The sequence below is a fragment of the Salmo trutta genome, chromosome 36 (assembly GCF_901001165.1).
Source record: "Salmo trutta chromosome 36, fSalTru1.1, whole genome shotgun sequence".
NCBI classification, from domain to species: Eukaryota; Metazoa; Chordata; class Actinopteri; order Salmoniformes; family Salmonidae; genus Salmo; species Salmo trutta.
The window spans coordinates 7,950,826-7,977,736 of record NC_042992.1 but is presented as its reverse complement, the minus strand read 5'-3'; the positions used below and the strand labels follow the sequence as shown (position 1 = coordinate 7,977,736).

The window sequence follows — 26,911 nt, the reverse complement described above, 5'->3', positions numbered from 1 at the left end:
TCAACAGCCTGCTGGTTTTCTGTTCTACTTCATACTTAAATTGTACCCACCTGGTGTCCCAGGTCTAAATCAGGCCCTGATTAGAGGAGGGAATCACCCACCTGGTGTCCCAGGTCTAAATCAGTCCCTGATTAGAGGAGGGAATCACCCACCTGGTGTCCCAGGTCTAAATCAGTCCCTGATTAGAGGAGGGAATCACCCACCTGGTGTCCCAGGTCTAAATCAGTCCCTGATTAGAGGAGGGAATCACCCACCTGGTGTCCCAGGTCTAAATCAGTCCCTGATTAGAGGAGGGAATCACCCACCTGGTGTCCCAGGTCTAAATCAGTCCCTGATTAGAGGAGGGAATCACCCACCTGGTGTCCCAGGTCTAAATCAGTCCCTGATTAGAGGAGGGAATCACCCATCTGGTGTCCCAGGTCTAAATCAGTCCCTTATTAGAGGAGGGAATCACCCACCTGGTGTCCCAGGTCTAAATCAGTCCCTGATTAGAGGAGGGAATCATCCACCTGGTGTCCCAGGTCTAAATCAGTCCCTTATTAGAGGAGGGAATCACCCACCTGGTGTCCCAGGTCTAAATCAGTCCCTTATTAGAGGAGGGAATCACCCACCTGGTGTCCCAGGTCTAAATCAGTCCCTGATTAGAGGAGGGAATCACCCACCTGGTGTTCCAGGTCTAAATCAGTCCCTGATTAGAGGAGGGAATCACCCACCTGGTGTCCCAGGTCTAAATCAGTCCCTGATTAGAGGAGGGAATCACCCACCTGGTGTCCCAGGTCTAAATCAGTCCCTTATTAGAGGAGGGAATCACCCACCTGGTGTCCCAGGTCTAAATCAGTCCCTGATTAGAGGAGGGAATCACCCACCTGGTGTCCCAGGTCTAAATCAGTCCCTGATTAGAGGAGGGAATCACCCACCTGGTGTCCCAGGTCTAAATCAGTCCCTGATTAGAGGAGGGAATCACCCACCTGGTGTCCCAGGTCTAAATCAGTCCCTTATTAGAGGAGGGAATCACCCACCTGGTGTCCCAGGTCTAAATCAGTCCCTGATTAGAGGAGGGAATCACCCACCTGGTGTCCCAGGTCTAAATCAGTCCCTGATTAGAGGAGGGAATCACCCACCTGGTGTCCCAGGTCTAAATCAGTCCCTGATTAGAGGAGGGAATCACCCACCTGGTGTCCCAGGTCTAAATCAGTCCCTGATTAGAGGGGAACAATGACAGAAATTCAGTGGAACTGGCTTCCAGGTCCATAGTTGAGTTTGAAGGCTCTATATGGTGCACTAATTTAGACCACAGTCCTATGGGCCCTGGTCAGTCCTATGGGCCCTGGTCAGTCCTATGGGCCCTGGTCAGTCCTACGGGCCCTGGTCAGTCCTACGGGCCCTGGTACCTGGTCAGTCCTACGGGCCCTGGTCAGTTCTACGGGCCCTGGTATCTGGTCAGTCCTACGGGCCCTGGTACCTGGTCAGTCCTATGGGCCCTGGTACCTGGTCAGTCTTATGGGCCCTGGTCAGTTCTACGGGCCCTGGTCAGTCCTACGGGCCCTGGTCAGTCCTACGGGCCCTGGTCAGTTCTACGGGCCCTGGTCAGTCCTACGGGCCCTGGTACCTGGTCAGTCCTATGGGCCCTGGTCAGTCCTACGGGCCCTGGTACCTGGTCAGTCCTATGGGCCCTGGTCAGTTCTACGGGCCCTGGTCAGTTCTACGGGCCCTGGTCAGTCCTACGGGCCCTGGTCAGTCCTACGGGCCCTGGTCAGTTCTACGGGCCCTGGTCAGTCCTACGGGCCCTGGTACCTGGTCAGTCCTATGGGCCCTGGTCAGTCCTACGGGCCCTGGTACCTGGTCAGTCCTATGGGCCCTGGTCAGTCCTACGGGCCCTGGTACCTGGTCAGTCCTACGGGCCCTGGTACCTGGTCAGTCCTATGGGCCCTGGTCAGTCCTACGGGCCCTGGTACCTGGTCAGTCCTACGGGCCCTGGTCAGTCCAATGGGCCCTGGTCAGTCCTATGGGCCCTGGTACCTGGTCAGTCCTATGGGCCCTGGTCAGTCCTACGGGCCCTGGTCAGTCCTACGGGCCCTGGTACCTGGTCAGTCCTATGAGCCCTGGTCAGTCCTACGGGCCCTGGTACCTGGTCAGTCCTACGGGCCCTGGTCAGTCCTACGGGCCCTGGTCAGTTCTACGGGCCCTGGTCAGTCCTACGGGCCCTGGTCAGTCCTACGGGCCCTGGTACCTGGTCAGTCCTACGGGCCCTGGTCAAAAGTAGTGCACTATGTTGGTTATAGGGTACCTTTTGGGACACAGCCAAGGTCAAAGGTCAACAGAGAGAATCATTTGGTTATGGTTAGATACAGGAACAGCACGATGAGTGAGACAGGCTCTGTCCCAAACGGCATCCTATTCCCTATACAGTGCACTACATTTGACCAGGTCCCACAGGTCTCTAGTTAAAAGTAGTGAACTATGTAGGGAATAGGGTGACAGAGAGGTACAGTACAATACAGTGAAGGTTATGTTGTTAAGGAGGTCCAGGTCTCTCACAATGAGAATGACAACAGAGGGCAGCATCATTAACGTGTCACAGAGAATGAAAATATATGACTGGGAAAGTCTATCAATCAAAATTGGCCTCCGTCACCAACACAAGCTGATGAAGAATAGCCTAACTCATCCAACATCATTCCTATTGGGAACACTTCCCCGTTAGGACGATACCGATGGTCGTTACAGAAAATCTACATTTGACGACCATTGCTGACGACAATAACATTTGGAAAACAGCATCCAAAACCGCAAGTAATTATCGACTAGAAGGTGCAACAACAACAACAACAAAAAAGATTTGACAAGCAGGCTGAAATCAAAGGGCATGCTGGGTAGACGGTGACCACTGACATTCAGTCTTAAAGACCAAACTGGTGCACCCTTTTAAAACTCAATGCCTATACCTTTTAAATAATACTGGACTATGATAGTGATAGTTGAAACATTCCCAATCATATATAAAACAACTGTGGATAACAAACAAAAAGACCCACTGGGCACACACTGGTTGAATCAACGTTGTTTCCACCTCATTTCAATGAAGCGTGGAACCAAACGTAGACTCGACGTTGAATTGATGCCTGTGCCCAGTAGGGAAGATGCTGAGATCAAAACAACGTCAAAGTAAAGTGAGTACTTGCATTGGAAGGAAACAGGAAAAGAGTGCATGCCAAGCCATTAGGGTTCAGCTGAAAACAGGGTGGGTGTAGAAATAAAAAAATAGAGAGAATAGAAGAGTCGGAGTCAAGACAAAAAAAAATAAAACAGGCAAGTGAGCACAACTCCCATGCAGAGAGAGAGCATGCAGAAAACAAACAGTCAAAGTGAACACAACTCCCATGCAGAGAGAGAGCATGCAGAAAACAAACAGTCAAAGTGAACACAACTCCCATGCAGAGAGAGAGCATGCAGAAAACAAACAGTCAAAGTGAACACAACTCCCATGCAGAGAGAGAGCATGCAGAAAACAAACAGTCAAAGTGAACACAACTCCCATGCAGAGAGAGAGAGCATGCAGAAAACAAACAGTCAAAGTGAACACAACTCCCATGCAGAGAGAGAGCATGCAGAAAACAAACAGTCAAAGTGAACACAACTCCCATGCAGAGAGAGAGCATGCAGAAAACAAACAGTCAAAGTGAACACAACTCCCATGCAGAGAGAGAGCATGCAGAAAACAAACAGTCAAAGTGAACACAACTCCCATGCAGAGAGAGAGCATGCAGAAAACAAACAGTCAAAGTGAACACAACTCCCATGCAGAGAGAGAGCATGCAGAAACAAACAGTCAATGAGAAAGTAAGATGTATTCTAGAGTGTGATACAAACCTCCAACATTAAATTGCTATGCCTGATATAAATAGTTTCACCCTCAAGTTTCTTAGCTCTTTTCTGAAAAATGAAAAAAAAATGAAAAAAATAGAAAAAAAACAGGAACAAGTTGGTATCCAGAAAGATGTGGAATTGCAATTCTTCATTCTCGTTAAAAAAAAATTAAATTACTTTTACTGTTTGACTTGCAAGCAATTGCTTCCGCTAAGGGTGCATTCGTTCCTGAATGTGGGAGAAGTGGGTGATGGATCAAATCATAGATGCTATGGGAAGTGCATTGAGGCAGAGTGCAAGGGGTGAGTGCAAAGGTCAAGGGGTGATGGTGGTCACCAGTGGAGACCGTGGGGTGGTACACAGCTACCAAAATCTGGTGGGTTTCTGTATTTCAGGACTAACTGTGAGAGAGAATCAAAATGTTGACAGATAAATCCACCGTATACCTCCAGTACATGCTGTGGCTGAGTAGGAGTAGTAGTGCATTATCATTGTGCATTATCAGTTGTTATGCATTACCCAAAGCACCATTCACTGCCTTATTTCATTGGCTCTTCCTAAGGCGGCAGACAAGTGCAGCTGAGGGCTTTCCTCATTATACTGTCTAGAGCACAGGCATGGTCAATCCAGGTTCATTCACTTAACAGGCACCTCATTCATTTGGTTTATCTCTCTAGTTTCTCTAGTTCTACTTGGTGAAGAACTATGTCCATAACAGTAGAGCTTTATGTATTGCCTCTGCATGAGGTAACAGCAAGGCTGATACTGTTGGATAAATAGCCTCCGCTTTATTGGTTTCAAAACAAATGGTAGTAAATAGAGGGGGAAAAAAACACATTTTCTTTCTCCGAAACTGTCCAAAGAAGTCTTTGATCAGTGTTAAGTCATTAAGAAAAGGAACTCCACAGCCAAACAGCGCTCTCTTGTATAACGACATTGTACAGTAGATATACAAGGCTGGAGGACAGAGGAGAAGAAAAACTACAAAAAAAACAACATTATGAACAAACAAAGTGGTTTGTATTTTTTTCTCTTTTGCAATAGAAATAGTTTCAAATAAAGGGAGAGATGCGAGGATGAGGATGGTGACTCATGCGAAACACCGAGGGTATGTCCCAAATGGCACCCTATTCCCTATAGGCTCTGGTCAAAAGTAGTGCACTACATAGGGAGCCATTTGGGACACAGATTAACTGTAGACAGATATCTAACCTTCCTCACTCGCACCGTCTCCGTGTCGGTTCTCTCTCGGGACGAATGCTGCTGACCCCCCCAGATGAGGGAAGAGAGAGGCAGAAACAGTAAGGTTAGAGCCCCATGAGTCCGTTTCAAACCCTTCTTCAAATCAATACTTTAGTCTGACAGACATTTGCTAGAACACAAATCTAATTTAACAACCCCAACCCCATGTATCAATATTTTAGACGTACACACATATGATAATATATTTTAAAAAACATGTGAAACGTGTCTCATGTTGCGGATCCCCCCCTACGTATCAATGTTTTATTAGTTTAGTCAGACACACATACAGTAACATCACGCGTCTCATGTTTGAACCCACTTCCTGTATCAATAGTTAAGTCAGACACACAACGAGCTGTGTAAGGCCATAAGCAAACAAGAAAATGCTCATCCAGAGGCGGCACTCCTAGTGGCCGGGGACTTTAATGCAGGGAAACTTAAATCCGTTTTACCTCATTTCTACCAGCATGTTAAATGTGCAACCAGAGGAAAACTCTATACCACCTTTACTCCACACACAGAGACCCGTGTAAATAAGAATTTGTTCTTAACTGACTTGCCTAGTTAAATAAATGTTCAAAAACTGTCCCTGGCCGAGTCTGTAATACCTAACAGACCACCATAGTCCCTGTGCCCAAGAACACTAAGGTAACTTGCCTAAATGACTACGGACCCATAGCACTCACGTCTGTAGCCATGAAATGCTTTGATAGGCTGGTCATGGCTCACATCAACACCATCATCCGAGAAACCCTAGACCCAGTCCAATTTGCATACCGCCCCAACATATCCACAGATGACACAATCTCTATTGCACTCCACACTGCCCTTTCCCACCTGGACAAAAGGAACACCTATGTGAGAATGCTATTCATTGACTACAGTTCAGCGTTCAACACCATAGTACCCTCAAAGCTCATCACTAAGCTAAGGACCCTGGGACTAAACACCTCCCTCTGCAACTGGATCCTGGACTTCTTGACGTGCCGCCCCCAGGTGGTGAGGGTAGGTAGCAACACATCTGCCACGCTGATCCTCAACACGGGGGCCCCTCAGGGGTGCGTGCTTAGTCCCCTCCTGTACTCCCTGTTCACCCATGACTGTGTGGCCAAGCACCACTCCAACACCATCATTAAGTTTGCATACGACACAACAGTGGTAGGCCTGATCACCAACAACGATGAGACAGCCTATAGGGTGGAGATCAGAGACCTGGCAGTGTGGTACCAGGACAACAACCTCTCCCTCAACGTGATCAAGTCAAAAGGAGATGATTGTGAACTACAGGAAAAGGAGGGCAGAGCACGCCCCCATTCTCATCAACGGGACTGTTGTGGAGCAGGTTGAGAACGTCAAGTTCCTTGGTGTCCACATCACCAACAAACTATCATGGTCCAAACACCAAGACAGTCGTGAACAGGGCACGACAACGCCTATTCCGAGAGCATCCTGACTGGTATGGCGATTCCTCGGCCTCCAACCGCAAGACGCTACAGAAGGTAGTGTGTATGGCCCAGTACATCACTTCCTGCCATCCAGGACCTCTATACCAGGCGGTGTCAGAGGAAGGCCCTAAAAATTACCAAAGATTCCAGCCACCCTAGTCATAGACTGTACTCTCCTGCTACTGTACGGCAAGCGGTACTGAAGCGACAAGTCTAGGTCCAAAAGGATTCCTAACAGCTCTTTTATTTTTTACTTTAGTTTATTTACTAAATATATTTCTTAATTTTTCTTTAAAACTGCATTGTTGGTTAAGGGCTTGTAAGTAAGCATTTCACTGTTGTATTTGGCGCATGTGACAAATAACATTTGATTTGATACAGTAATGACATGCGTCTCATTTTTTAACACACTCCACGTATCATTAGTTTAGTCAGACTACACATACAGTAGAGAGACTAACAGCTGTTGTGAGTCTGGCATGCGACACTACACATACAGTAGAGAGACTAACAGCTGTCGTGATTCTGGCATGCGACACTACACATACAGTAGAGAGACTAACAGCTGTCGTGATTCTGGCATGCGACACTACACATACAGTAGAGAGACTCACAGCTGTCGTGAGTCTGGCATGCGACACTACACATACAGTAGTAATACTAATGTTATGGTTGTAACCCTCCACACAGACACAAACACACAGATAGATGTTAAAACCCCAGCCATCGGTATTTTAGACAGACAGACAGACAGACAGACAGACAGACAGACAGACAGACAGACAGACAGACGTTAAAACCTCAGCCATCTGTATTTTAGACAGACAGACAGACAGACAGACAGACAGACAGACAGACAGACAGACAGACAGACGTTAACACCCCAGTCATCGGTATTTTAGACAGACAGACAGACAGACAGACAGACAGACAGACAGACAGACAGACAGACGTTAAAACCCCAGCCATCGGTATTTTAGACAGACAGTACTAATGCCTCTTAGTATTATAACCCTCCTCATGTATATATTAGTCAGACTCATACAGTTGGTATGTGTCTAATGTTAAAACCACAGCCCCAAGTACTCATATATTAGTCACATTCATACAGTTGATAAACGCGTCTCATGCTGTGCTAGCTAGGCGTCGATAAGGCCACAAACCTGGCTCTTTCTCTCTCGCTCTGTCCCGTTGGTGGTGGCGGTGACTGCAGGGCCATGATGCCTGCTCCTCCTGGCTCCCTCCCTCTGCAGTGGTGGCATATCACACAGACAGCTCAGAGCTCACGCACTACAGTGGTCTGCCAACAGGGCGGCGCTGCTACGCTCTAACTGGAGCACGGGCTATAGGTACACCCAAATTATGTCTATGGATACGCCTCCCATTAATAAACCTCTGTTAAACAGTGATACTCTATGAAGTTTATATACATGTGAACTGCTGTCTTGCATTTCAATTCGTTGTTAGCAATTCTGTCATCCTCGTGTAATCAACCTGGTTCAGTGAGTGACCAATTAAATACTGTACAATGTGTTCTGTAGTACCGCTGATAGAAATGACATCATCATGCAGTGAGACAGTATCCTGTTACATCCCAAGAGAGTTGCAGTGTGTCCTGGCCTGATTCTGTGAGTGTATGTATGTGTGTAATACCTTGAACTCTGGGGTGGACTGTGGTCTGGAGCTCTGTGTCTTGGAGACCTCTGCCACCCTGCTCTCCACCTTGGCCTCTTCCTTGGTTTTCCTCTCTGCTGAACGGGACTGGTGAGCCGTGGGGGTGGAGGCTTCTCGTCGCTCACCGCGGGGGGGGCCCGAGGTCACAGGGGACGGTGCGACATCCCCAGGAGAGATAAGGGACATTATGGGAGCACTGACAGGACGAGTGCTCTTGTCTGGAGTGGACACCATGGCTGTAGGGGGACGGGAGGAGTGGAGGGAGGGAGAGGAGAGTTTAGTTCACACTCAACATAATAAAATACTCACACACACACACACACACACACACACACACACACACACACACACACACACACACACACACACACACACACACACACACACACACACACACACCTCATAAGGCAGTTACTCGTGCGACCACCAGGGTGCAGAGCAATTACATAGACTTGAGGCTGTACCAGTGGGTATGAGAGTTGGGACCGGGATAGGCTCTGGAGGAGGTGAACGAACCAACAACTCAAACCAGTCATCCTTCACTGGCACCGAAGAGAGGGAGAACCAATCACAGACAGCATCCTATGGCCTGAGACAGGTGGCATGTGACCAAACAAAGTGCCACACTTCTTTCTGTGGAAGTAACATTCTTCTTTACCAGCTGCTGCAAAGCCAAGTAACATTCTTCTTTACCAGCTGCTGCAAAGCCAAGTAATATTCTTCTTTACCAGCTGCTGCAAAGTCAATAACATTCTTCTTTACCAGCTGCTGCAAAGCCAAGTAACATTCTTCTTTACCAGCTGCTGCAAAGCCAAGTAATATTCTTCTTTACCAGCTGCTGCAAAGCCAATAACATTCTTCTTTACCAGCTGCTGCAAAGCCAATAACATTCTTCTTTACCAGCTGCTGCAAAGCCAATAACATTCTTCTTTACCAGCTGCTGCAAAGCCAATAACATTCTTCTTTACCAGCTGCTGCAAAGCCAATACCATTCTTCTTTACCAGCTGCTGCAAAGCCAAGTAGCATTCTTATTTACCAGCTGCTGCAAAGTCAATAACATTCTTCTTTACCATCTGCTGCAAAGCCAATAACATTCTTCTTTACCAGCTGCTGCAAAGCCAATAACATTCTTATTTACCAGCTGCTGCAAAGCCAAGTAACATTCTTCTTTACCATCTGCTGCAAAGCCAATAACATTCTTCTTTACCAGCTGCTGCAAAGCCAAGTGAGAACACAATGGGGCCAGGACAAGACATCCATAGCTGAGCAAAGTACTTCAGAGGAAGAAACAGACAATATCAAGCTGTGGTTATTATAAGAGAAGCGTGGGGGAGGGAGGGGGGTGTCATGATATCCTCACAGTGAGAAAGTTTCACACTTGAAAGTTTAGACTAGTATAATTTATAAAAAGTTAGAACCATTCTTCTTCTGCTGCTGTAGAGTCGTAGAGTTATTTTAAGCCTTCTGCCATTTACCACACGGAACAGTGGATGTCTTGGGACTGACGAGATCCCACAGGAAGTCATATAGATTTTTCATTTAGTTCACACACAGGCTCAGCGGCTGCTGTGGCTAATAATGTAACATTGTCCTCAGGAACCAAAGCAAAGCCACATATCGCAGCAGACATTTCGAGTTGAAAACACAACACAGCAGCTTGTTAAGTCTGGCGTTGTCTCTTGAAAAACAAGGTCAGTCCCTGGGTGAGGAAGCGCAAGGTGGAGGGCTCTCCTTCAAGCTACTCTTCCTGTATGTGCTTGGGGTTTCTCAGGAACCAAAGCAAAGCCACAAATTCCATCAGACATTTCAAGGAGCGGGTCGCGATCCATCAGCACAAACCATCAGTCGTGGTCCCTCAAGCCTGCTCATCCTATCCCCCAGGATGGTGGCTGTATCCTGCTCTACCTCCTGCTTCCTCGTCTGGATCTCCTCCAGCAAGGCCAGCCTCTGGGGGCGTCCAGGGCTGTCTGCTGGGCCTCCACCCGCTCCCTCCTCTCCCTCAGGCTCCGGCCCAGGGACCTCCACTGCTGCTGCAGCCGAGATACACTTTGGTCAACCAGCCACAGCTCTGTCAGGGTCTGGAGCATGAATTTGGGGAAAGTTACTGGAGGTGAGGGGGGTAGTGGGGGTGAGGGTCCAACAGGACGAACCAGACATCCTTCTCTCTCTGAGATCTTCTGCCCCTACCACCTCCACCTCAGCAGGAACATCAACAGCTGCTGAAGGTGTTGAGATCAATCATCATTACAGTAAAAAGGCTGTGATTAAAGATAAGAAAGATGATGGGACAAGACAAGCGTCTTAGGGTCCTTGATGATGGGTCTTAGGGTCCTTGATGATGGGTCTTAGGGTCCTTGAAAAGCTCCTAATATAAAACCCATGTATTATCATTATGAAGAAAGCAGCTGAGGCCATGAACAGATACAAATAAAGGACTGTGTTTTGGGCTGTACAGTACTTCAACATATCATTGCACTGTACTGTGGTACAGCGACCAGCAGGTGGCAACATTGAGCTGAGAGTCGAGAGAGCAAATTTGTCTTGTAATTCCAAATGTCCTGAAATTCACAGTTCAGATGCAGATTAGGAGGATCGATAAACAAATCAAATTTTATTAGTCACATGCGCCGAATACAATATAAAATATACCTTACAGTGAAATGCTTACTTACGAGCCCCTAACCAACAACGCAGTTTAAAAAACCCCAGATAAGAATAAGAGAAGTAAAAGGTCATTAAAGAGCAGAAGTAAAATAACAATATATACAGGGGGGGGGGGGGGGGGGGGGGGGGGGGGGGTACCGATACAGAGTCAATGTACAGGGGCACCGGTTATTTGAGGTACTATGTACATGTAGGTAGAGTTATTAGTGACTATGCATAGATGGCAACAGAGAGTAGCAGTGGCGTAAAGAGGGGGAGAGGGGTGGGGGGGTCAATGCAAATAGTCTGGGTAGCCATTTGATTAGATGTTCAGGAGTCTTATGGTTTAGGGGGTAGAAGCTGTTTAGAAGCCTCTTGGACCTAGACTTGGCGCTCCGGTTACCGCTTGCCGTGCAGTAGCAGAGAGAACAGTCTATGACTTGGGTGGCTGGAGTCTTTGACAATTTTTAGGGCCTTCCTCTGACCAGCCCAGTGAACTGGTCTGAGGATCTGAGGACAAGCTCCTCAAGTCCTCAGATCAGGAGGAGAGATAAACAAGCCCCTCAACTCCTCAGATCAGGAGGAGAGATAAACAAGCTCCTCTAGTCCTCAACTCCTCAGATCAGGAGGATAGATAAACAAGCCCCTCAACTCCTCAGATCAGGAGGAGAGATAAACAAGCTCCTCAACTCCTCAGATCAAGAGGATAGATAAACAAGCTCCTCAACTCCTCAAGGCCTCAGATCAGGAGGAGAGATAAACAAGCTCCTCTAGTCCTCTTCCATCTGCAGAACAAACCTCCTCAAGAGAACACATGTTCAGAACAGCACGATTCTACTGCACATCACTGAGATGCTGACAAGATGCTGACTCAACTAACAGGGAAGGAGGTTTTGAATAGGCTTTCATGCTGAGAACGGTAGTGAGAGTTAGGCTACTGAGAGCCAAGTCAACAGAATGCATGTTCATAACAGCATGCTTTTACAAAAGACTGCAAACTTGCAACTAAAAGAAAATTAGGTTTATTTTAATAGGCTTCAATACTGAGCACGGTAGCTAAAAGCAACCAGGCGATACACCTTTCCTATTACTGAAGTGTCTCATGTGCAAATGGGGAGATCATACAGTTCATCTCCCTGGACGCCACACAGAAACCACACACTACCCTCGAGTTCCAGACTCTTTGGCTCAATGGACTGGTTGTCCATCACACAGTGTTCAGCTCACTGGACTGGTTGTCCATCACACAGTGTTCAGCTCACTGGACTGGTTGACCATCACACAGTGTTCAGCTCACTGGACTGGTTGTCCATCACACAGTGTTCAGCTCACTGGACTGGTTGTCCATCACACAGTGTTCAGCTCAATGGACTGGTTGTCCATCACACAGTGTTCAGCTCAGTGGACTGGTTGACCATCACACAGTGTTCAGCTCACTGGACTGGATGTCCATCACACAGTGTTCAGCTCACTGGACTGGTTGTCCATCACACAGTGTTCAGCTCACTGGACTGGTTGTCCATCACACAGTGTTCAGCTCAGTGGACTGGTTGACCATCACACTATTCAGTTCAATGGGTCTGTATCCCAAATAAAACCCTAGTCTCTATGTCATGCACTACATAACACTATATGCATTAATTCCCACTATATACACCCTATATCAAATCAAATCAAATCAAATCATATCCACTCTATACCACTCTCTTCCCTCTCTGTCACTTCCTCTTTCCAGCTTGCTTGCTCTCTACTCTCCCTCTCTCACACACACACCATCACTCTCTCTCCCTCTCTCACCATCTGTCTCTCTCTCGATCTCTCTCACCCCATCTCTCTCTCTACCTCTGAATCTCTCTCTCCGCATCTGTCTGTCTCTCTACCTCTGGATCTCTCTCTCCCCATCTGTCTGTCTCTCCCTATATCGGTCTCTCTCTGTCCCTCGCTCTTTTTGGGTACAGTGGCGTGGCCTCAGGAGTTCATTCAGAGGTCTCTGTGTGAAACTACCTGGAGAGAGACGGATACCTCTAATAAGCTTTTCTACTGTAGTCAGTTGTGTTGTAGTGTGGCAGGCCATCCTACTCAGTCTACTCTGGTTGGTTCTAGAGTGGCAGGCCATCCTACTCAGTCTACTCTGGTTGGTTCTAGAGTGGCAGGCCATCCTACTCAGAGTCTACTCTAGTTGGTTCTAGAGTGGCAGGCCATCCTACTCAGTCTACTCTAGTTGGTTCTAGAGTGGCACGCCATCCTACTCAGAGTCTACTCTGGTTGGTTCTAGAGTGGCAGGCCATTCTACTCAGTCTACTCTAGTTGGTTCTAGAGTGGCAGGCCATTCTACTCAGTCTACTCTAGTTGGTTCTAGAGTGGCAGACCATCCTACTCAGAGTCTACTCTGGTTGGTTCTAGAGTGGCAGGCCATCCTACTCAGTCTACTCTAGTTGGTTCTAGAGTGGCAGGCCATCCTACTCAGTCTACTCTAGTTGGTTCTAGAGTGGCAGATCATCCTACTCAGAGTCTACTCTGGTTGGTTCTAGAGTGGCAGGCCATTCTACTCAGTCTACTCTAGTTGGTTCTAGAGTGGCAGGCCATTCTACTCAGTCTACTCTAGTTGGTTCTAGAGTGGCACGCCATTCTACTCAGAGTCTACTCTAGTTGGTTCTAGAGTGGCAGGCCATTCTACTCAGAGTCTACTCTAGTTGGTTCTAGAGTGGCAGGCCATTCTACTCAGAGTCTACTCTAGTTGGTTCTAGAGTGGCAGGCCCTCCTACTCAGTCTACTCTAGTTGGTTCTAGAGTGGCACGCCATTCTACTCAGAGTCTACTCTAGTTGGTTCTAGAGTGGCAGGCCATTCTACTCAGAGTCTACTCTAGTTGGTTCTAGAGTGGCAGGCCATCCTACTCAGAGTCTACTCTGGTTGGTTCTAGAGTGGCAGGCCATTCTACTCAGAGTCTACTCTAGTTGGTTCTAGAGTGGCAGGCCATCCTACTCAGAGTCTACTCTGGTTGGTTCTAGAGTGGCAGGCCATCCTACTCAGTCTACTCTAGTTGGTTCTAGAGTGGCAGGCCATCCTACTCAGTCTACTCTAGTTGGTTCTAGAGTGGCACGCCATCCTACTCAGTCTACTCTGGTTGGTTCTAGAGTGGCAGGCCATCCTACTCAGAGTCTACTCTAGTTGGTTCTAGAGTGGCAGGCCATCCTACTCAGAGTCTACTCTAGTTGGTTCTAGAGTGGCAGGCCATCCTACTCAGAGTCTACTCTGGTTGGTTCTAGAGTGGCAGGCCATTCTACTCAGTCTACTCTAGTTGGTTCTAGAGTGGCAGGCCATCCTACTCAGTCTACTCTAGTTGGTTCTAGAGTGGCAGGCCATTCTACTCAGTCTACTCTGGTTGGTTCTAGAGTGGCAGGCCATCCTACTCAGAGTCTACTCTAGTTGGTTCTAGAGTGGCAGGCCATCCTACTCAGTCTACTCTGGTTGGTTCTAGAGTGGCAGGCCATCCTACTCAGAGTCTACTCTAGTTGGTTCTAGAGTGGCAGGCCATTCTACTCAGAGTCTACTCTAGTTGGTTCTAGAGTGGCAGGCCATCCTACTCAGTCTACTCTGGTTGGTTCTAGAGTGGCAGGCCATCCTACTCAGAGTCTACTCTAGTTGGTTCTAGAGTGGCAGGCCATTCTACTCAGAGTCTACTCTAGTTGGTTCTAGAGTGGCAGGCCATCCTACTCAGTCTACTCTAGTTGGTTCTAGAGTGGCAGGCCATCCTACTCAGTCTACTCTGGTTGGTTCTAGAGTGGCAGGCCATCCTACTCAGAGTCTACTCTAGTTGGTTCTAGAGTGGCAGGCCATTCTACTCAGAGTCTACTCTAGTTGGTTCTAGAGTGGCAGGCCATCCTACTCAGTCTACTCTAGTTGGTTCTAGAGTGGCAGGCCATTCTACTCAGAGTCTACTCTAGTTGGTTCTAGAGTGGCAGGCATCCTACTCAGAGTCTACTCTAGTTGGTTCTAGAGTGGCAGGCCATTCTACTCAGTCTACTCTAGTTGGTTCTAGAGTGGCACGCCATCCTACTCAGTCTACTCTAGTTGATTCTAGAGTGGCAGGCCATTCTACTCAGTCTACTCTAGTTGGTTCTAGAGTGGCAGGCCATTCTACTCAGAGTCTACTCTAGTTGGTTCTAGAGTGGCAGGCCATTCTACTCAGTCTACTCTGGTTGGTTCTAGAGTGGCAGGCCATTCTACTCAGTCTACTCTAGTTGGTTCTAGAGTGGCAGGCCATCCTACTCAGTCTACTCTGGTTGGTTCTAGAGTGGCAGGACATCCTACTCAGTCTACTCTAGTTGGTTCTAGAGTGGCACGCCATCCTACTCAGAGTCTACTCTAGTTGGTTCTAGAGTGGCAGGCCATCCTACTCAGAGTCTACTCTGGTTGGTTCTAGAGTGGCAGGCCATTCTACTCAGTCTACTCTAGTTGGTTCTAGAGTGGCAGGCCATTCTACTCAGAGTCTACTCTAGTTGGTTCTAGAGTGGCAGGCCATCCTACTCAGTCTGCTCTAGTTGGTTCTAGAGTGGCAGGCCATCCTACTCAGAGTCTACTCTAGTTGGTTCTAGAGTGGCACGCCATCCTACTCAGTCTACTCTGGTTGGTTCTAGAGTGGCAGGCCATCCTACTCAGAGTCTACTCTAGTTGGTTCTAGAGTGGCAGGCCATCCTACTCAGTCTACTCTGGTTGGTTCTAGAGTGGCAGGCCATCCTACTCAGAGTCTACTCTAGTTGGTTCTAGAGTGGCACGCCATCCTACTCAGTCTACTCTAGTTGGTTCTAGAGTGGCAGGCCATTCTACTCAGAGTCTACTCTGGTTGGTTCTAGAGTGGCAGGCCATCCTACTCAGAGTCTACTCTAGTTGGTTCTAGAGTGGCACGCCATCCTACTCAAGAGTCTACTCTAGTTGGTTCTAGAGTGGCACGCCATCCTACTCAGAGTCTACTCTGGTTGGTTCTAGAGTGGCAGGCCATTCTACTCAGTCTACTCTAGTTGGTTCTAGAGTGGCAGGCCATTCTACTCAGTCTACTCTAGTTGGTTCTAGAGTGGCACGCCATCCTACTCAGAGTCTACTCTAGTTGGTTCTAGAGTGGCACGCCATCCTACTCAGTCTACTCTGGTTGGTTCTAGAGTGGCAGGCCATCCTACTCAGAGTCTACTCTAGTTGGTTCTAGAGTGGCAGGCCATTCTACTCAGAGTCTACTCTAGTTGGTTCTAGAGTGGCAGGCCATTCTACTCAGAGTCTACTCTAGTTGGTTCTAGAGTGGCAGGCCCTCCTACTCAGTCTACTCTAGTTGGTTCTAGAGTGGCACGCCATCCTACTCAGAGTCTACTCTAGTTGGTTCTAGAGTGGCACGCCATCCTACTCAGTCTACTCTGGTTGGTTCTAGAGTGGCAGGCCATCCTACTCAGAGTCTACTCTAGTTGGTTCTAGAGTGGCAGGCCATCCTACTCAGTCTACTCTGGTTGGTTCTAGAGTGGCAGGCCATCCTACTCAGAGTCTACTCTAGTTGGTTCTAGAGTGGCACGCCATCCTACTCAGTCTACTCTAGTTGGTTCTAGAGTGGCAGGCCATTCTACTCAGAGTCTACTCTGGTTGGTTCTAGAGTGGCAGGCCATCCTACTCAGAGTCTACTCTAGTTGGTTCTAGAGTGGCACGCCATCCTACTCAAGAGTCTACTCTAGTTGGTTCTAGAGTGGCACGCCATCCTACTCAGAGTCTACTCTGGTTGGTTCTAGAGTGGCAGGCCATTCTACTCAGTCTACTCTAGTTGGTTCTAGAGTGGCAGGCCATTCTACTCAGTCTACTCTAGTTGGTTCTAGAGTGGCACGCCATCCTACTCAGAGTCTACTCTAGTTGGTTCTAGAGTGGCACGCCATCCTACTCAGTCTACTCTGGTTGGTTCTAGAGTGGCAGGCCATCCTACTCAGAGTCTACTCTAGTTGGTTCTAGAGTGGCAGGCCATTCTACTCAGAGTCTACTCTAGTTGGTTCTAGAGTGGCAGGCCATTCTACTCAGAGTCTACTCTAGTTGGTTCTAGAGTGGCAGGCCCTCCTACTCAGTCTACTCTAGTTGGTTCTAGAGTGGCACGCCATTCTACTCAGAGTCTACTCTAGTTGGTTCTAGAGTGGCAGGCCATTCTACTCAGAGTCTACTCTAGTTGGTTCTAGAGTGGCAGGCCATCCTACTCAGAGTCTACTCTGGTTGGTTCTAGAGTGGCAGGCCATCCTACTCAGTCTACTCTAGTTGGTTCTAGAGTGGCAGGCCATCCTACTCAGTCTACTCTAGTTGGTTCTAGAGTGGCACGCCATCCTACTCAGTCTACTCTGGTTGGTTCTAGAGTGGCAGGCCATCCTACTCAGAGTCTACTCTAGTTGGTTCTAGAGTGGCAGGCCATCCTACTCAGAGTCTACTCTAGTTGGTTCTAGAGTGGCAGGCCATCCTACTCAGAGTCTACTCTGGTTGGTTCTAGAGTGGCAGGCCATTCTACTCAGTCTACTCTAGTTGGTTCTAGAGTGGCAGGCCATCCTACTCAGTCTACTCTAGTTGGTTCTAGAGTGGCAGGCCATTCTACTCAGTCTACTCTGGTTGGTTCTAGAGTGGCAGGCCATCCTACTCAGAGTCTACTCTAGTTGGTTCTAGAGTGGCAGGCCATCCTACTCAGTCTACTCTGGTTGGTTCTAGAGTGGCAGGCCATCCTACTCAGAGTCTACTCTAGTTGGTTCTAGAGTGGCAGGCCATTCTACTCAGAGTCTACTCTAGTTGGTTCTAGAGTGGCAGGCCATCCTACTCAGTCTACTCTGGTTGGTTCTAGAGTGGCAGGCCATCCTACTCAGAGTCTACTCTAGTTGGTTCTAGAGTGGCAGGCCATTCTACTCAGAGTCTACTCTAGTTGGTTCTAGAGTGGCAGGCCATCCTACTCAGTCTACTCTAGTTGGTTCTAGAGTGGCAGGCCATCCTACTCAGTCTACTCTGGTTGGTTCTAGAGTGGCAGGCCATCCTACTCAGAGTCTACTCTAGTTGGTTCTAGAGTGGCAGGCCATTCTACTCAGAGTCTACTCTAGTTGGTTCTAGAGTGGCAGGCCATCCTACTCAGTCTACTCTAGTTGGTTCTAGAGTGGCAGGCCATTCTACTCAGAGTCTACTCTAGTTGGTTCTAGAGTGGCAGGCATCCTACTCAGAGTCTACTCTAGTTGGTTCTAGAGTGGCAGGCCATTCTACTCAGTCTACTCTAGTTGGTTCTAGAGTGGCACGCCATCCTACTCAGTCTACTCTAGTTGATTCTAGAGTGGCAGGCCATTCTACTCAGTCTACTCTAGTTGGTTCTAGAGTGGCAGGCCATTCTACTCAGAGTCTACTCTAGTTGGTTCTAGAGTGGCAGGCCATTCTACTCAGTCTACTCTGGTTGGTTCTAGAGTGGCAGGCCATTCTACTCAGTCTACTCTAGTTGGTTCTAGAGTGGCAGGCCATCCTACTCAGTCTACTCTGGTTGGTTCTAGAGTGGCAGGACATCCTACTCAGTCTACTCTAGTTAGTTCTAGAGTGGCACGCCATCCTACTCAGAGTCTACTCTAGTTGGTTCTAGAGTGGCAGGCCATCCTACTCAGAGTCTACTCTGGTTGGTTCTAGAGTGGCAGGCCATTCTACTCAGTCTACTCTAGTTGGTTCTAGAGTGGCAGGCCATTCTACTCAGTCTACTCTAGTTGGTTCTAGAGTGGCAGGCCATCCTACTCAGTCTGCTCTAGTTGGTTCTAGAGTGGCAGGCCATCCTACTCAGAGTCTACTCTAGTTGGTTCTAGAGTGGCACGCCATCCTACTCAGTCTACTCTGGTTGGTTCTAGAGTGGCAGGCCATCCTACTCAGAGTCTACTCTAGTTGGTTCTAGAGTGGCAGGCCATCCTACTCAGTCTACTCTGGTTGGTTCTAGAGTGGCAGGCCATCCTACTCAGAGTCTACTCTAGTTGGTTCTAGAGTGGCACGCCATCCTACTCAGTCTACTCTAGTTGGTTCTAGAGTGGCAGGCCATTCTACTCAGAGTCTACTCTGGTTGGTTCTAGAGTGGCAGGCCATCCTACTCAGAGTCTACTCTAGTTGGTTCTAGAGTGGCACGCCATCCTACTCAAGAGTCTACTCTAGTTGGTTCTAGAGTGGCACGCCATCCTACTCAGAGTCTACTCTGGTTGGTTCTAGAGTGGCAGGCCATTCTACTCAGTCTACTCTAGTTGGTTCTAGAGTGGCAGGCCATTCTACTCAGTCTACTCTAGTTGGTTCTAGAGTGGCACGCCATTCTACTCGGTCTACTCTAGTTGGTTCTAGAGTGGCAGGCCATTCTACTCAGAGTCTACTCTAGTTGGTTCTAGAGTGGTACGCCATCCTACTCAGAGTCTACTCTAGTTGGTTCTAGAGTGGCAGGCCATCCTACTCAGAGTCTACTCTAGTTGGTTCTAGAGTGGCAGGCCATTCTATTCAGTCTACTCTAGTTGGTTCTAGAGTGGCAGGCCATCCTACTCAGTCTACTCTGGTTGGTTCTAGAGTGGCAGGCCATCCTACTCAGTCTATTCTAGTTGGTTCTAGAGTGGCAGGCCATCCTAATCAGTCTACTCTGGTTGGTTCTAGAGTGGCAGGCCATCCTACTCAGAGTCTACTCTAGTTGGTTCTAGAGTGGCAGGCCATCCTACTCAGAGTCTACTCTAGTTGGTTCTAGATTGGCAGGCCATCCTACTCAGAGTCTACTCTGGTTGGTTCTAGAGTGGCAGGCCATTCTACTCAGTCTACTCTAGTTGGTTCTAGAGTGGCAGGCCATTCTACTCAGTCTACTCTAGTTGGTTCTAGAGTGGCAGGCCATTCTACTCAGTCTACTCTGGTTGGTTCTAGAGTGGCACGCCATCCTACTCAGTCTACTCTAGTTGGTTCTAGAGTGGCAGGCCATTCTACTCAGTCTACTCTAGTTGGTTCTAGAGTGGCAGGCCATCCTACTCAGTCTACTCTGGTTGGTTCTAGAGTGGCAGGACATCCTACTCAGTCTACTCTAGTTGGTTCTAGAGTGGCACGCCATCCTACTCAGAGTCTACTCTAGTTGGTTCTAGAGTGGCAGGCCATCCTACTCAGAGTCTACTCTGGTTGGTTCTAGAGTGGCAGGACATCCTACTCAGTCTACTCTAGTTGGTTCTAGAGTGGCACGCCATTCTACTCAGAGTCTACTCTAGTTGGTTCTAGAGTGGCAGGCCATTCTACTCAGTCTACTCTAGTTGGTTCTAGAGTGGCAGGCCATTCTACTCAGTCTACTCTAGTTGGTTCTAGAGTGGCACGCCATTCTACTCAGTCTACTCTAGTTGGTTCTAGAGTGGCAGGCCATCCTACTCAGAGTCTACTCTAGTTGGTTCTAGAGTGGCAGGCCATCCTACTCAGAGTCTACTCTAGTTGGTTCTAGAGTGGCAGGCCATCCTACTCAGAGTCTACTCTAGTTGGTTCTAGAGTGGCAGGCCATCCTACTCAGAGTCTACTCTAGTTGGTTCTAGAGTGGCACGCCATTCTACTCAGTCTACTCTAGTTGGTTCTAGAGTGGTACGCCATCCTACTCAGAGTCTACTCTAGTTGGTTCTAGAGTGGCAGGCCATCCTACTCAGAGTCTACTCTAGTTGGTTCTAGAGTGGCAGGCCATCCTACTCAGTCTACTCTAGTTGGTTCTAGAGTGGCAGGCCATCCTACTCAGTCTACTCTAGTTGGTTCTAGAGTGGCAGGCCATCCTACTCAGAGTCTACTCTAGTTGGTTCTAGAGTGGCAGGCCATCCTACTCAGTCTACTCTAGTTGGTTCTAGAGTGGCAGGCCATTCTACTCAGAGTCTACTCTAGTTGGTTCTAGAGTGGCACACCATCCTACTCAGAGTCTACTCTAGTTGGTTCTAGAGTGGCAGGCCATCCTACTCAGAGTCTACTCTAGTTGGTTCTAGAGTGGCACGCCATCCTACTCAGAGTCTACTCTAGTTGGTTCTAGAGTGGCAGGCCATCCTACTCAGTCTACTCTAGTTGGTTCTAGAGTGGCACGCCATCCTACTCAGTCTACTCTAGTTGGTTCTAGAGTGGCAGGCCATTCTACTCAGAGTCTACTCTAGTTGGTTCTAGAGTGGCAGGCCATCCTACTCAGAGTCTACTCTGGTTGGTTCTAGAGTGGCAGGCCATTCTACTCAGTCTACTCTAGTTGGTTCTAGAGTGGCAGGCCATTCTACTCAGTCTACTCTAGTTGGTTCTAGAGTGGCAGGCCATCCTACTCAGAGTCTACTCTAGTTGGTTCTAGAGTGGCATGCCATTCTACTCAGTCTACTCTAGTTGGTTCTAGAGTGGTACGCCATCCTACTCAGAGTCTACTCTAGTTGGTTCTAGAGTGGCACGCCATCCTACTCAGTCTACTCTGGTTGGTTCTAGAGTGGCACGCCATCCTACTCAGAGTCTACTCTAGTTGGTTCTAGAGTGGCAGGCCATTCTACTCAGTCTACTCTAGTTGGTTCTAGAGTGGCAGGCCATTCTACTCAGTCTACTCTAGTTGGTTCTAGAGTGGCAGGCCATCCTACTCAGAGTCTACTCTGGTTGGTTCTAGAGTGGCAGTAAATGTCTCAAGAGAAAGTAAACAAATAGAGAAGATATGTTACCGACTCAGAGTGACATGACAGATCATCTGACCAGGCCTCAGTGAGGTAAGGTCACAGGTCATGCATACTGTAGCCAAGTAGGAATATATTTGACGTGGAACAGAAGTATTCAGGTGTTGATGCGGGACAGGGGGAGGGGTTAAAGGCCCTGTCTGAGGCCTGATTGGATACCTGAAAAAGGTGCAGGATTGGGATTGGAGGGCACAGTGGTGGAGGTGGAAGAGACAGGTTAAACCATGACAACAGATTAGGAGTCCTCACTCCCTGTCTCCTTCACTTGTGCGACACTTGAAGAGGCAGACTGGGAAGTGGTCACCATGTGACTGTAAGGTAAAATGGCTTCATTTACAAACTACGACATCAACATACATCCTCAACAAACACTTGTTTTCTCTATTGAGACTAACAGAACTTAGTGGAGCGGCGAGTTAAGGAAGTAAAAACCGACTCGTGTATGAAACCAGCTCTTGCATGACTGAGAGAGTTAGCAGGTCTACAGCTGTGCAGCAGGATCATCTGTAGACAGCACACAGTAGAAGGTGCAGGATGAGATCGGCATCAGCACGGCAAAGCAAGGATTCAGCAATAACGTGGCAGAGAATGTGGCAGAGAATGTGGCAGAGAACGTGGCAGAGAACATACTGTGCATGGAGAGTCAGAGAGAGAGAGCGAGAGTCTGGAAATGACAGAGGAAGAGCAGTAGAATAGGGACAGGGACAGTCCATGAGGAATCTCTTTGTGGTCCTCTGTAACTCAGTTGGTAGAGCATGACACTTGTAATGCCAGGGTTCCGGGTTCGTGTCCCGGGACCACCCATACGTAAAAGTCGCTTTGGATTAAAAGCGTCTGCTAAACGGCATATATTATTATATATTAGAATAAAGTTTAACGATAACGTGGTAGAAACATACTGTACGTGGAGCATCGTCGGAGAGCCTCTTACTACAGTATGACAGAGAACGTTCAGCAGACAGACACTGTGACTGTACATCTTCTCAGGTCCTTATGAGGTCAGCTACATGGTAAGAAGGAGAACCATCCTCAGAGTTATTCAGGTTAGGTATGAGGTCATCTCCAGGATGAAAACAGAACCATCCTCAGAGTTATTCAGGTTAGGTATGAGGTCATCTCCAGGATGAAAACAGAACCATCCTCAGAGTTATTCAGGTTAGGTATGAGGTCAGCTCCAGGATGAAAACAGAACCATCCTCAGAGTTATTCAGGTTAGGTATGAGGTCATCTCCAGGATGAAAACAGAACCATCCTCAGAGTTATTCAGGTTAGGTATGAGGTCATCTCCAGGATGAAAACAGAACCATCCTCAGAGTTATTCAGGTTAGGTATGAGGTCAGCTCCAGGATGAAAACAGAACCATCCTCAGAGTTATTCAGGTTAGGTATGAGGTCATCTCTAGGATACAACAGAACCGTCCTCAGAGTTATTCAGGTTAGGTATGAGGTCATCTCCAGGATGAAAACAGAACCATCCTCAGAGTTATTCATGTTAGGTATGAGGTCATCTCCAGGATGAAAACAGAACCATCCTCAGAGTTATTCAGGTTAGGTATGAGGTCATCTCTAGGATACAACAGAACCGTCCTCAGAGTTATTCAGGTTAGGTATGAGGTCAGCTCCAGGATGAAAACAGAACCATCCTCAGAGTTATTCAGGTTAGGTATGAGGTCAGCTCCAGGATGAAAACAGAACCATCCTCAGAGTTATTCATGTTAGGTATGAGGTCAGCTCCAGGATACAACAGAACCATCCTCAGAGTTATTCATGTTAGGTATGAGGTCAGCTCCAGGATACAACAGAACCATCCTCAGAGTTATTCATGTTAGGTATGAGGTCATCTCCAGGATGAAAACAGAACCATCCTCAGAGTTATTCAGGTTAGGTATGAGGTCATCTCCAGGATGAAAAGAGAACCATCCTCAGAGTTATTCAGGTTAGGTATGAGGTCAGCTCCAGGATGAAAACAGAACCATCCTCAGAGTTATTCAGGTTAGGTATGAGGTCAGCTCCAGGATGAAAACAGAACCATCCTCAGAGTTATTTAGGTTAGGTATGAGGTCATCTCTAGGATACAACAGAACCGTCCTCAGAGTTATTCAGGTTAGGTATGAGGTCATCTCCAGGATGAAAACAGAACCATCCTCAGAGTTATTCAGGTTAGGTATGAGGTCATCTCCAGGATGAAAACAGAACCATCCTCAGAGTTATTCAGGTTAGGTATGAGGTCGTCTCCAGGATGAAAACAGAACCATCCTCAGAGTTATTCAGGTTAGGTATGAGGTCATCTCCAGGATGAAAACAGAACCATCCTCAGAGTTATTCAGGTTAGGTATGAGGTCATCTCCAGGATGAAAACAGAACCATCCTCAGAGTTATTCAGGTTAGGTATGAGGTCAGCTCCAGGATGAAAACAGAACCATCCTCAGAGTTATTCAGGTTAGGTATGAGGTCAGCTCCAGGATGAAAACAGAACCATCCTCAGAGTTATTCATGTTAGGTATGAGGTCAGCTCCAGGATACAACAGAACCATCCTCAGAGTTATTCATGTTAGGTATGAGGTCATCTCCAGGATGAAAACAGAACCATCCTCAGAGTTATTCAGGTTAGGTATGAGGTCATCTCCAGGATGAAAACAGAACCATCCTCAGAGTTATTCAGGTTAGGTATGAGGTCAGCTTCAGGATGAAAACAGAACCATCCTCAGAGTTATTCAGGTTAGGTATGAGGTCATCTCTAGGATACAACAGAACCGTCCTCAGAGTTATTCAGGTTAGGTATGAGGTCATCTCCAGGATGAAAACAGAACCATCCTCAGAGTTATTCAGGTTAGGTATGAGGTCATCTCCAGGATGAAAACAGAACCATCCTCAGAGTTATTCAGGTTAGGTATGAGGTCGTCTCCAGGATGAAAACAGAACCATCCTCAGAGTTATTCAGGTTAGGTATGAGGTCATCTCCAGGATGAAAACAGAACCATCCTCAGAGTTATTCAGGTTAGGTATGAGGTCATCTCCAGGATGAAAACAGAACCATCCTCAGAGTTATTCAGGTTAGGTATGAGGTCAGCTCCAGGATGAAAACAGAACCATCCTCAGAGTTATTCAGGTTAGGTATGAGGTCAGCTCCAGGATGAAAACAGAACCATCCTCAGAGTTATTCAGGTTAGGTATGAGGTCATCTCTAGGATACAACAGAACCATCCTCAGAGTTATTCAGGTTAGGTATGAGGTCATCTCCAGGATGAAAACAGAACCATCCTCAGAGTTATTCAGGTTAGGTATGAGGTCAGCTCCAGGATGAAAACAGAACCATCCTCAGAGTTATTCAGGTTAGGTATGAGGTCATCTCCAGGATGAAAACAGAACCGTCCTCAGAGTTATTCAGGTTAGGTATGAGGTCAGCTCCAGGATACAGCAGAACCGTTCTCAGAGTTATTCAGGTTAGGTATGAGGTCATTTCCAGGATGAAAACAGAACCATCCTCAGAGTTATTCAGGTTAGGTATGAGGTCATCTCCAGGATGAAAACAGAACCATCCTCAGAGTTATTCAGGTTAGGTATGAGGTCATCTCCAGGATGAAAACAGAACCATCCTCAGAGTTATTCAGGTTAGGTATGAGGTCGTCTCCAGGATGAAAACAGAACCATCCTCAGAGTTATTCAGGTTAGGTATGAGGTCAGCTCCAGGATGAAAACAGAACCATCCTCAGAGTTATTCAGGTTAGGTATGAGGTCATCTCCAGGATGAAAACAGAACCATCCTCAGAGTTATTCAGGTTAGGTATGAGGTCAGCTCCAGGATGAAAACAGAACCATCCTCAGAGTTATTCAGGTTAGGTATGAGGTCAGCTCCAGGATGAAAACAGAACCATCCTCAGAGTTATTCAGGTTAGGTATGAGGTCATCTCTAGGATACAACAGAACCATCCTCAGAGTTATTCAGGTTAGGTATGAGGTCATCTCCAGGATGAAAACAGAACCATCCTCAGAGTTATTCAGGTTAGGTATGAGGTCAGCTCCAGGATGAAAACAGAACCATCCTCAGAGTTATTCAGGTTAGGTATGAGGTCATCTCCAGGATGAAAACAGAACCGTCCTCAGAGTTATTCAGGTTAGGTATGAGGTCAGCTCCAGGATACAGCAGAACCGTTCTCAGAGTTATTCAGGTTAGGTATGAGGTCATTTCCAGGATGAAAACAGAACCATCCTCAGAGTTATTCAGGTTAGGTATGAGGTCAGCTCCAGGATACAACAGAACCATCCTCAGAGTTATTCAGGTTAGGTACTGTACATAAGCTGAATACATTATCTACAGCCAACCCGTGCTGTACTGACTGGCTGGCCAGGGTTAAGGGTTTAGTGTTGAGACAGTGTGAGAGTGGTAGCAGAAGCAGTTAGGTGGCAGATGGGGCTGCCAGAGCCCACAGGGAGTAAGACAGTGAATCTGTTTTGTGTGGTTACAATTAATCAGTGGCTTGTGCCCTGCCTTCCATACGTTGTCAGTCGCAATAAAAAACAGATGTTACATCTGGAGCGGTTACATAACGGAGAGAGTGTCCCAGATGAGAAGGCCGAGAGGATGATGACGAGAAGGAGAGGAGGAGAGGAGAGGAGGAGAGGAGGAGAGGAGGAGAGGAGGAGAGGAGGACTTAGCTAGCACCTCTTAGAAGTTGAGAAGAGGCCAGTATAGAGATGGTAAATAAAACCTGGAGTGGGCCAGTACAGTCACTGTAACTGAAGGTAATGTTAAGACAGAGGTGGGGGGTTGACATGGTCCTGAAGGTAATGTTAAGACAAAGGTGGTGGGTCCTGAAGGTAATGTTAAGACAAAGGTGGTGGGTCCTGAAGGTAATGTTAAGACAGAGGTGGTGGGTCCTGAAGGTAATGTTAAGACAGAGGTGGGGGGTTGATATGGTCCTGAAGGTAATGTTAAGACAGAGGTGGGGGGTTGATATGGTCCTGAAGGTAATGTTAAGACAAAGGTGGGGGGTTGATATGGTCCTGAAGGTAACGTTAAGACAGAGGTGGGTGGTTGACATGGTCCTGAAGGTAACATTAAGACAGAGGTGGGGGGTTGACATGGTCCTGAAGGTAATGTTAATACAGAGGTGGGGGGTTGACATGGTCCTGAAGGTAATGTTAAGACAGAGGTGGGGGGTTGATATGGTCCTGAAGGTAATGTTAAGACAGAGGTGGGGGGTTGACATGGTCCTGAAGGTAATGTTAAGACAGAGGTGGGGGGTTGATATGGTCCTGAAGGTAACGTTAAGACAGAGGTGGGTGGTTGACATGGTCCTGAAGGTAATGTTAAGACAGAGGTGGGTGGTTGACATGGTCCTGAAGGTAAT

General features: G+C 47.7%; 1 protein-coding gene across 5 annotated transcripts in view; it reads right to left on the bottom strand.

The window, feature by feature from the left end:
* The window catches only part of LOC115175326 (protein 4.1), a 73,014-nt gene that overhangs the window by 36,931 nt on the left and 9,172 nt on the right, over positions 1 to 26,911 (bottom strand). For 2 of the 5 annotated variants that reach the window (XM_029734505.1, XM_029734506.1), the window contains exons 5-8: positions 8,211 to 8,467; positions 7,721 to 7,804; positions 5,080 to 5,127; positions 3,871 to 3,933 (exon numbers count right to left, since the gene is read on the bottom strand). In XM_029734505.1, the coding sequence (XP_029590365.1) occupies positions 3,871 to 3,933; positions 5,080 to 5,127; positions 7,721 to 7,804; positions 8,211 to 8,467 (452 nt within the window). The remainder of the gene's footprint in view (positions 1 to 3,870; positions 3,934 to 5,079; positions 5,128 to 7,720; positions 7,805 to 8,210; positions 8,468 to 26,911) is intronic. The other 3 variants (XM_029734507.1, XM_029734508.1, XM_029734509.1) reach the window with 3 other exon arrangements.